We start from the raw sequence: 11,487 nt of genomic DNA on the forward strand, positions 1-11,487 counted from the left end.
CTATCTGTGTAGTCAGGAAGTGGAGTTAACCACAGTGAAGCAAAACTGCCTGACAACATTCACTTTTGCTTGCATTGTTAGACCTTTTTTTTAAAATATAATCCCATTATTCAGACCAACAGATGTAAAAAGTATTTCATAGCCCTGCCATCTCTTCACTAAATAAATGTGGAAACAAAGGAAAGGAAACAAAAACTTCTACTACTACTACTACTACTACTTCTACTATTTCTACTGCTGCTGCTACTACTACTACTACTACTACTGCAAAATCTTTAAAAAAAATTGCTTATTGACATTATTTTTGACACAGCTACTACTTCTACTACTACTACTTATTCTTCTACTGCTGCTTCTGCTACTACAACAACTACTACTACTACTACTACTAATAATAATAATAATAATAATAATAAAAATAATAATAATTTCCTTGCCTGCGATCAGGTTTACAAAGAGCTGGCTGACTGAAAAATGCCGACCCATCATCAGCCAGATGAGACAAAAAGTCTCTGGAAAGATTTATTGACCTTTCATCCCCAGTTGTGTTTGGTAAACATGTTTATTGACTACTTTGTTAGGGAAAAATCGGACAGCACATGGCCACTCACAATGGGGACAGGTGGGACATATGGGAGCATTAATGGCTTAGATAAGGAGGGCATAATCTTTTCATGCAGGTAAACACAGAAACATGTGAGTGCTGACCCAGCATCAGCCAAATGAGATCACTATTATTACTAATCATAATAACCTTAATCTAATTTTGCTTTTGTGCCATTTCCTACATTGCTTCTATAATGATTTTGGACATATGTCCTATCCCTGATGGAAAATGGAAATATTATTTTCATTATTTTCAATTTTATCTATTTATTTACTATTATATATGTTGCCTGTTTTGTTCAAATTTTATTATAATTGGGTTTTTTAAATAATGAAGACACTGACAGATGTATATGTTTTTTATTTTGCATTACCAGAGTTGATAATAATAATAATAATAATAATAATAACAATAATAATTTTATTTAATGGCTATTTATTATTTTATTTAATAGACTGAAACCACATGGAACAGTGTATGGTGACAGTGTAATGGCATTTTAGAGGCCAGTTTTTCATTAATTGTACTTTTTTTTAGTTGAAAAACTTCAAAAAAACTAGAGCATTCTTCATTGCAAAGGTTACTGTAGTTGTTTTAAGGTGGTTTGAGTAACTTTGTCACCGTCCAGAAGAGAGCTCTTGAATTCCCTTCGCCTGTAGTGATGATATTTGCATATTAGGAGGTTTTACTTATTGAAAGAACTTTTTTTTAAAGTGATGATCATAATACATTTGTTTATGAACAGCAAATCCAGTCTTGGTGCAGAGCCTCTCCAGGTTCCGACCTATGAACAGCTGATAGCAGTAAACTAGGTTAAAGATGTAGCCCTTGATGTGGGTTGAATGACTTGTTGTTGTTTGTGGTTTTCACAGGTATTGTTTGGCAGCATCCTTGACCTGCAGGGACATTATGTAACATTAGCATGACCCCGCTCTGGGCAGTCAGGTGGATTATGGGTTCCATAAAAGAGGATGGAAACCCTTGTTTTTATGGGATTTTCACAGGGTAGAGGAACTGTGCAGAGTTAGGAAAGTGTGCACAGCAAAAGGAAGGATCCAGACACAGAGAGATCATCTCATTTGAAAGAGAGGGCACAGTTATCTTTTAACTGAAATCATTTTATTCTTAACACTTGAATGCATTTTGTCAACACTGGACATTGCTGCATTCATAAACAACAGCACTCCTATGTCAAGGTATGTTTTTACTCTTCAATTTATGTTTGCATGAACAAATTGAAATTGTTGCATTCTTCTAGATGCATTTTTTTTTAAATTAGAATGACTGTTACACTGTTTGTACTTTCAGCATGCCTTCGTCAATGTTGAGATGCATGCTGCTTTGTGCATTGATGCATGGAGCGCTGTGTGCTTGTACGCTGAAGAATCACACCTTATGGATTGAAAGTCAAGGCTGTGCCCAGTGCGTGGCCGTCAACACCACTATCTGCAGCGGCTACTGTTACACACAGGTGACTACACATTCTCACACTGTTCATCGAAACCTTTCATGTCAGCATTTTGTATAGGATGCAAAAAGGGAAACATATTAAGGATAAAGTGTACAGTTAAGTGATGTTGACCTGGTTATGCACATGATACTTATATACAAAACTACAACAGTATACTTTTATTCAACATCCTAAATCTTTTGAAAATAGGTCTCAGCAATATGGAGAAAAACAAATAGCACAATATTTTTGACTAAAAACCTTGATAGCAATATTGCAACGATACCAACGATACGGTTGACCACAAAATATTTACACAGTGAGATCTACGATAAACAATCGCCAGTAGTGTGGATATAATAACTAACTGTGTAAAGGAAAATAAATAATAGAACAGCTGAAACAGTCTGATAAGTTCAGAAAATTACATGGCTTCAATATAGTGCAGCTTTTTAAACCAGCAAAAGCTTGCTCAATTGTAAGTTATGTAGAAACTAAAATACTCCCTGTGTTGGGTCTAAAGACATTATGAAGGTAATATGTATAGAAGTGTGATAATAGCTTCTTTCCACAGGACGTCAACTCCTCTACATAGCAGCAAGACACACACACACACATGACTTTTATAGCTGTTTGGCCTCTTTGTTTGTTGTTGTGGTCATATATTTTTGTGGTTTTGTGTCAATTGGTAGTAATTTTTGTGTCTCTTTGATATAATTTTGTGACTTTTTTTTTAGTATTTTGTGTCTCTTTTTGGTCATTTTGCTGCTTTTTGTAGTTATTTTGTGTCTCTTTGCATCTCTTTGTGGTCATTTTGAATCTTTTCCTGGTCAGTACAATTTATTTTAAGTGACATTTTGCAGTTGAGGGCAGGTGCTCCCCCTTAAATTTTGGGCCCCTGGACCTGTGCTTCAGTCTACATACCTCATACATAGACAGCCTGTCACATTAATCAACTCATATTTATTCCAGCTACTGGAATCCAGCACCCTTTGTACTCTGCACCATTGCACTATTGTTTCTACTGTCAACACATCTCATTTTTTCTGTTGTTTAATTTTTATTCATATGTGTGCATTGTCATTAAATGTTTTACGTTGTAGCTTTAAAAACTACAATCAAATTCCTTGTAGGCTATATGGTCAAATAGTTGGCCAACAAAGCTGATTCTGAGCTAACCAAGTTATTGTCTCACACACACCATTAAGAGTCACATAGTTGCTCCACCGCCTGCAACAACTCTGTTTCCCATTTTCCAGGACACCAACTTGAAGGGACGCTTTGGGAGGAGTTTCCTGATCCAGCGCAGCTGCGTGCCTCTCTCCCTGGTGTACCGCTCCGCCCGCGTGCCAGGCTGCCCTCAGGATGTCAACCCGCAGCTGTATTACGCTGCGGCCCACAGATGCAGCTGCAGGCGCTGCGATACGCGCACACACCACTGTGTCCGCATCAGCGATGACCGATGCACCGTGAGCCTCGACGGTGTGAAGAGCCAACAGAAACCCACTGTGGGAACCTGGCAATATGCCAACACAAGCAACACACATCCTGGCAAACGATAGAGCTGATGAACATGCAGTGTGTTTACCTCTTGATGTTATTGTTATCTTAACCGCTCAGTTTTCATATTGTTTTCTCTAGTTTGTTAGGCTATTGCAATAAAACACTGTGTTGAACAAGCATTTTAACTGTGGAATTTGTGTGAATGAATGATAGAAAACATGGCACTATTCATTGATGTGACCCAACTAGTTTCACCTGTGTGTGACAACTCGATGGGAAAGCTTCACAAATTGCATCATGCTCACCTGTGGGAAAGGTTCCTGAGACGACTTGACCCCTCCCACTTTATAAATACCACCTTTCGATTGGCCGACACGCCAGGTCTGAAACGCCCCTTACTGGTTCCTGGTTCAAGCGCTACCTTGCTCCCTGCGTTCATTCATTCATTCATTAATCCATCCAACCCATCCAACCGCCGAGAAAGAAGACGGCCGTAAAACTCTGTTTAAAACAGCAGGCAGTCCTTAAGATTAAGGTAGGTCATGCATGCTTTTATTGGGACATGCCGTATTCGTGTTTTGTTCAAATACTGCATTGATTTAGCTCGCCGGGTCTTCTTGTGTCAGTCCTCTGTAGCCCAGAAGTAGCCTGATAAAGTAGCAGGGCTGGTCTGCATACTGTGCAGCTTTTAGTTTCGTGCAGACTTATGCATCTGAAACATCAGAAAATAGCCTACTCAAAGCAGAGAAGTCAGTGTTACTTATTCAGTGTCCTGATTAGAAGTTTGAGAAATGTTCAATATGTTTACAAGTCTTTATAAGCTTTTACCTAAAAGGTATTAGATAAGTCCACCAGTTTTCAATTGAAATGTGGTAAAACCATACATCTTATTTAATTAATTAATTAACTAATTAATTAATTTGTGTATTTATTTATTTACTTACCATTATGGACTCCCAAATTGCAGATTATGCAATTGCCTTTTTAAAAAAAAGACCACTTGGGGCGCTTTAGAGCTCAACCTACTGACACTTTTTAGAGGCAAAAATGTTAATATTTGAAAGAAAAGTTCTGAGATTCTCACTTAAGTTTTGGAACATTTGATTTTCATTTCAATTAAATGTATTAAGCTATTTCTAGTCTGGAGATGTTTTTGATTATAATATTATTATTTTGTTTACCCACTTAATCAGTGTATAATTTCTGTGATCATGAGACTTTAAAAAGAGGACATGTTGGCAACTGGAAGTAATTTCCTCACATGTCAGATATTTGTATCAGTGAAAGTCACTTGGCTTGCAGTTTGATTTTGGTAGGGTGATGACTGACCTTGGCTCCATTTCTTGGCCAGCGGTGCAGTGGGTGGAGATGTCAAATGTATCCCAGGATCTGTGGGGCTGGACTTGCCTCTCTCTATATATAACGCTGAGCTTCCTTTTCCTCCTGCCTTGCTCAGCGTCTCTCAGGGACTCTCAGCCTGCTCTCCCTCTGCGGCCTCCCTCCTTTGTGCACACCAACTTTTGCACTCAACAACAAGCAAGAACCATGGCCCAGCAACAGCAGATTAGGTATGGACCTGCTTTGTCCATTAGGACGATACACTAAACCCTTCAGCATGGTACACTATGTAGGCTGCTTCAAGATGGAAATAGGAGTAAAGCATGCTCTCATTCATTTAATGTGGTAAACGGCTCTAGTTTGCCATCTGTTTCTCTACAGCTAACCAGGCAAATCATAGAAGCCTTTTGGATGTGTAATACCCCTGCACATATGTGTATGTTGTTTGATTTACTCTGTCGACGAGTTATTTTTGGACGAGCAGATTCCCAGAGGCAGTCACTCTATACCCAGTTCTGTTGCAATACTAATGCCTCACACACACACAGCATACACACACGCTTAAAAGCTTAATGAATGACTTTCATGTGGAGATGATGTTGTGCTTTAGCCAATCAATCCCGCTTCAATTCAGTTTCAGGTTTTGTAACCTCATCTAACATTGCCACACCTTTTTACTTCTGCAGAAATGCCACAAAAAAAAGAATGATTGTAATGTGCATTGTTTTGACTTGTCCCTGAAAAGCCTCCCAGCCAAACTGATTAATGGAGGGATTGCAGGCATGGTGGGAGTCACCTGTGTGTTCCCAATTGACCTGGCCAAGACCCGCTTGCAGAACCAGCGCAGCGGGCAGCAACTCTACAAGAACATGTAAGATTCACACTGGTAAAAAGGAAAGATCACAGTCAGTCTTTTTTTTAAAATGTAATTAAATGCACATGAATACTGCATAGTAGCCATTTCTTAGCATGCATGTTCCTCATCTAGTCGTCATCACCTTACCTTTATTTGCGCAGATTAATTTCAAAGTGTTAAGCTTCAGAAACAGAGCTCAGCAAAATAAACTCTCAGTATTAAGGCATTCCTTGTTGTAAATACACTTAAAATACATAACATAATTTAATTATTTCCTTGTATTAATGTAAAAATGCTTTGCATAACTAATCAAATTGTTTTTATTTTTTTCCATCAGGATGGATTGCCTCATAAAAACGGTTAGATCTGAAGGCTACTTTGGCATGTATAGAGGTAAGGCTAGTCACACTTGTCCATACCATGCTGACCATTTTAAAGATGTGCCCAGTGACCAGTGTCTTCAAATAGAATGCCAAGAATATTATATTGAAGTCTAGTTTTTAAGATTTGTGACTTTGATTGGCATTTAAACAAAGCTACTAATGTATTCAGACTCCCTGAAAAGGACACTTGACTTATGCCAAGATCCATTTCCATCCTTCATGCTGTGTCATGTCTCAGTGTTTGAATCATATTAAAGAGGTTAATTACTGCTTCATCTTGTAAGACAATGACTACGTAACCACAACTCGATGTGCTGAAGCAATGGACATTTTAGGAAAGGCAGTTTTATGTGTAAAGCATACTTTATACACAAAGGTAGAGTCAAAGTGCTGTACAAAGATATTAAAACAACACAATTTAAAATAGCAAAATAAAAAATATAAGAGTAAAAGGATGAACTAAAAAGACTTAAAATCATTAATTCAATCATAAGAAGGTCTTGGGTTTTTAGAAACAGTAAAAAGTGCTCGAGAACAATAAGGTAGTCAGTCTGGATTTAGAAATTGAAATGGTTGGGGCATTCCTAAAACCATCAGGCAACTGGTTTTACTGCTGTGCTGCAAAAGCAGCTTCTCCTTGTTTAGAGGTTTTTTTTTTTTTTTTACCAATGGCACCACTTGCAGCCCACTCCCCTGTGATATAGGAGGTCTCACAGGGTTATACTGTATATATCAGGCATGTCAGTCATTTATTTGGGGCCAGCTTGGGCCATATAGAGATTCATAAATAAGTAATAATATGATCAATTCTTTGGCTCACTGGCAACCAACAGAGATTCAAGCACTATAGTGATGTAGTGATTTAATATCTTGCATTAGCCATTGCTGTTTTATCTGACTGACAACCTCTGATGTTGAATAATTTTCTTTTACAGATACTTGCTGTATTGTGTTATTCATTAGAATTTGCTGATGCTTGCTGTTGCAGGTGCTGCAGTAAATCTAACCCTGGTAACCCCTGAGAAGGCCATCAAACTAGCTGCTAATGACTTCTTCCGCCACCAGTTGAGCAAAGATGGGTGAGTAGTAACACTGAATGAGACTCCTGTTTCACGATGCCATTCTCAGTTTTTAACCCCGTCTTTGTGTCATCTTATTTTCAGTGGCAGGTTAACAGTGTTCAAGGAGATGTTGGCAGGATGCTGTGCAGGAATGTGCCAAGTCACTATCACCACACCGATGGAGATGCTCAAGATCCAGCTGCAGGATGCCGGCAGGCTAGGTAAACGAAAGGACGTCAGAAGACTAGTTTATCAGATACAAAAAATGCTTTGGGTGTTCTTTTAACACCATGGTTTTAAAAAATATGGTGATGATAAATTTATTTATATAGCACCATTAAAACAAAGTCAGAGTGCTTTGACAAACAAGGCAAAGGTTTCTTGCAGAGGGAATATAACTACAAAAACCAAACAGTTATCCTAAACTAAGGCCAGTCAAAATTTAAGATCTGAGGCAAAAACACATTGGAGGGAAGACAGATGATATTAAGAAATAGAGATAGAAACAATTGTAAAACAAAAATAACAACCCATACCAATAATAGTAAATACAATTCAAATAATTTAAGCAGTGAACATGGAAATACTAGTTGTAATAATAGAATTAAACACGATAAAGAGGGAATAAAAGGATACTTTCAAAGACAAACTAAAATAGATCAATTAAAATAGACCAAAAAAGGTCTAATATGTTTCAAATATCTGTCAGCTGCCCAGCAAAGAGTGGTGCCCAGCGTAGTCACTCTGAAGATGGGGGGAACCAGTGCTGTTCTCAGCCGCTCCTACAACACCAGCCCTCAAGTTAGAGTGTCCGCCACACAGATCACCAGAGAGCTGCTGAAGACTAAAGGAGTCACAGGGCTGTACAGGGGGCTCGGAGCCACATTGATGAGGTGAGATGACGTTTCTTGTTTTCCTTCTTTGGGCAACACTCTCTCTGTATGATGTTAACATGCTTATTTTGTTGCCTTTTCAGGGACATCCCGTTCTCTGTCGTGTATTTCCCTCTTTTTGCACATCTGCACCAGCTCGGCCAGCGTTCATCTGAAGACCCATATGTGCCCTTTTATTGGTCCTTCATGGCTGGCTGCACGGCTGGATGCGTTGCTGCTGTTGCTGTCAGCCCTTGTGATGGTGAGTGACTCAGTCTATGCAGATAACCAGTCACTGACCATCAGTTTTATTCTTTACTAAAATTGTATAAATTCTCAATTTGTATGTTCTGTGCAGTGGTCAAGACAAGGTTACAATCTCTCAAAAAAGGAGCTAATGAAGAAACTTACAATGGAGTTATGGACTGCGTCAGGTAAATTAGTCATCCACTCATCAAATATGATGTCTTTACTAAAAGTGCTATGTCAACTGGCAACTGGACTTGCTTGAGTTGCTTGAAGATGTTTCACCTCTCATCCAAAAGGCTTTTTCACTTGTTGAACTAAAGAAGGTGAAACGTCTTCAATAAACTCAAGCAACTCCAGCTGCCCACGATATAGCACTTAGAATAGCCATGATTTGGATGAATGAGAATCTTCACCAACTTCTGATGTCTTTACCACACCAAGGCTCAGGTTACCTGCGAACTCTGTGTTCTCTCTGTCATTTCAGGAAGATCCTGAGAAAGGAGGGGCCCGGAGCGTTCCTCAAGGGGGCCAGTTGCCGGGCCCTTGTTATTGCGCCACTCTTTGGCATTGCCCAGGTTGTGTACTTTGTAGGAGTTGGAGAGTTCTTGCTGGGGTACACACCCTACAACATCTACTCTGCATAAACAAGCTGTTTCCTAGTCTTTCTGCTGCCTCATTAAATTACAGGCAGCTATGCCCCTGCGCATAGCCATGGACCCAGCTCTCTGTTACTGTGTACCTTCTTTATTGTTGGAGGCAGAACACTAAAGGGACCAGAAAGATGCTATTCTAGTTCAAAATGGGTTCAAATGATGCCTTTTAGCATGACTTCATCTCATTTAAGAGATTGAATCCGCCTGTCTAAATGGGCTTCAGTGGAGATTATTGCAAAAACAGAATTGTTTTGTCACTGAAGGACTTGATAGTCCAACTTTTACCACCATTTCTCTCAGATCAGACTTGACTCTAGTCCTGTGGCACCTAACTGTTTCTTAGAGATAGCCTTTATCCCTAAATATGTCTGATATAAACTGCCCTTCACTGTAGCCCTAACCTGTACATCCCCTTCAAATGGCCAAATTTTTAGAACCACTCGATGACATTGATGTTACATGGTGTTGCAAAAGAAACAGAATGAGTTTGAAGTAGAATCTACTAAGTAATAGTAATGACAGAAAATGGAAACATTACTTGAATAGCTTCAATCCTTTTGTAAAGGGTTACATGTGAAACTGGGTGTTGTCATGTATATAGTGTATAATCTGATAAATAATGTCTGACAAAATGATTGTCAGGTGTAGTCCTCTGTACAAACTGGTTTGAAGAACATCTGGAAAACAGAGTGTTGGGGGGCTCATAGCTTACAAACGAAACATTTGAACATCCTGTCCACCAGTACACTAAACTGGGATCCTGTGTTGTATTGCTTTCTGCTAGGAGTGATTCTTGCTGCCATTGCTGGGTAAACCATTGCTTTTGAATGGTTTGCCCATCCTTTTTTATCTACACTACTTTTAGAGTTGGTTACAAGACCTTAGCTTACTGTAGGTGCTTGCTGGTGTTTATTTTTCAGAACAGTTGTGGTTGAGGTGTTTGGGCTTTTTTTCTTCTTCACTGGGCACTGTGGGTAAACTCTGTGGCAGCCTACTCTGTTTATATAACATGCAAGCCTGAATAAGACCTGCTGGAGGAAAGGAGATGTTCGATGGTGGTTAACTACTCTAATGATGGACAAGCCTTTTGTTTCAATGTGCCTTTGGGACCAAGTCTTCTGGAAAAGGTGCAACATGACCAAGACATGGCCACTTTCTCTTAGTTGAGTGTGGTTGTACGTTACTGGTCGGTTAGAGATTTAGGAGTCCACATGAGTGTATCCTGTTAGGTATTTAGAAGCAGACCAGAGTGCAATGTTTGGTTGTACTCGCCCAATACTGGATAATTTCATGGGTCAGAGTACTTTTAACAGTGCTATGTATATATGTATCCTGTATTTTTTTCAATTTTCTCAAACTGTGCAAACTCAAATTGAAAGCAGCTTTAACAGTTTCAACCAGTTTAAGTGTTTCAACCAGTTGAGAAGATAATTATTTATTTTTTAAATTAATCTTAGAAATACATATGTAAATATAGGTTTCTAAATACTGAATAAATATTTATAAATGCAGTGTTTACTTGTGTTTTTGTGTGTGTGTAGCTTAAATAATTGAATAATCAATCATGTATTCTTAGGTAGGGCTGTTAGAAATAGCAGCAGGTTTACTGTAGACAGTGTAGTACTTTTTCTGATGCAAGCTCAACAGGGTGTTACCCTGCTCCTCTACACATGCATCACTGGCATGGATACACTTGTGGCGGTAAAAATGCACATGCTGCAGTGTTGAGGTAACTCTACCCTGGGGAGTCCTGGAGCCTCTGCTGCCTTACATGCATAACTGAATATTCAGCTGTCCTTAAAGCTCAAGTGCAGAAAGGTGAAACTCTGACATGAAGCTCATGCTACTAAACCTGGCAAAATATTTAATCACAGGGGATATCGAATACAATCAGCTTAGAGGGAATACAAAATCACTTTACAATGTAGTAAGTTCATTGGTTTGGATGTGTTTCCAAAACAGTTCTTTAAAATGGGTCACTTTGGTTCTTCACAAGTGGTATCAAAGCCATGCTTAAATATAACTCATTCTCAGGTCACTAGTGCAATATTACTCATACCATATTTTTATTTGCTACAGCACATTCATATAGGCATCCTGAGGATCACGTGATGCCTGTTAAATTTGTACCTACAATTACAGTATACTCTGCTACATTTGGAAATCTGCTACTGATATAACTGATGTGTGTTTGCTGAGGGGATCCATCCAAAAAATATAAACCTTTTTTTTCTACTAGAGGAAGTATTCTTCTTTTACTTCTTTTTTTCTAATGTTCAGTGTAAATGAAACACTACCATTTTCACATTATATCTGATGAAAGTAGAAACATGTTTTAAGTTACATTTGTCGAGCTATGGAGGTTTATTTCAGTACTGGAAGTGTACTGGTATATTTTCAGAACCGGAAACCATGCAGCAAGTGGAATATGTGACTAAGGCTGTGCTTGCAATGGTGGAGACTAATGCTGATCTCACAATTAAAGACGTCTTTGGTTAAAAGAGATAGAGCTAGT

At 38.7% G+C, this 11,487-nt stretch overlaps 2 protein-coding genes across 2 annotated transcripts; both read left to right on the top strand.

Annotated features, from left to right (window-relative positions):
• The first annotated feature begins 1,904 nt into the window (after window positions 1–1,904).
• Window positions 1,905–3,755, top strand: LOC121946440 (follitropin subunit beta-like). The gene is made up of 2 exons (XM_042491001.2): window positions 1,905–2,078; window positions 3,317–3,755. The coding sequence occupies exons 1-2, from the start codon at window positions 1,917–1,919 to the stop codon at window positions 3,617–3,619; spliced, it is 465 nt and encodes a 154-aa protein (XP_042346935.1). The 5' UTR covers window positions 1,905–1,916; the 3' UTR covers window positions 3,620–3,755.
• Window positions 3,756–3,933: 178 nt separating this feature from the next.
• On the top strand, window positions 3,934–10,483 carry LOC121947377 (mitochondrial glutamate carrier 1-like). The gene is made up of 10 exons (XM_042492408.2): window positions 3,934–4,095; window positions 5,017–5,128; window positions 5,644–5,769; window positions 6,092–6,147; window positions 7,126–7,216; window positions 7,301–7,419; window positions 7,908–8,091; window positions 8,175–8,332; window positions 8,429–8,504; window positions 8,804–10,483. Exons 2-10 carry the CDS (start codon window positions 5,106–5,108, stop codon window positions 8,961–8,963), a joined length of 993 nt encoding a protein of 330 aa, XP_042348342.1. The 5' UTR covers window positions 3,934–4,095; window positions 5,017–5,105; the 3' UTR covers window positions 8,964–10,483.
• Window positions 10,484–11,487: the final 1,004 nt, after the last annotated feature.

The sequence above is a fragment of the Plectropomus leopardus genome, chromosome 9 (genome assembly GCF_026936395.1).
Source record: "Plectropomus leopardus strain MGB_pleo_1.0 chromosome 9, ASM2693639v1, whole genome shotgun sequence".
Lineage (NCBI taxonomy): Eukaryota > Metazoa > Chordata > Actinopteri > Perciformes > Serranidae > Plectropomus > Plectropomus leopardus.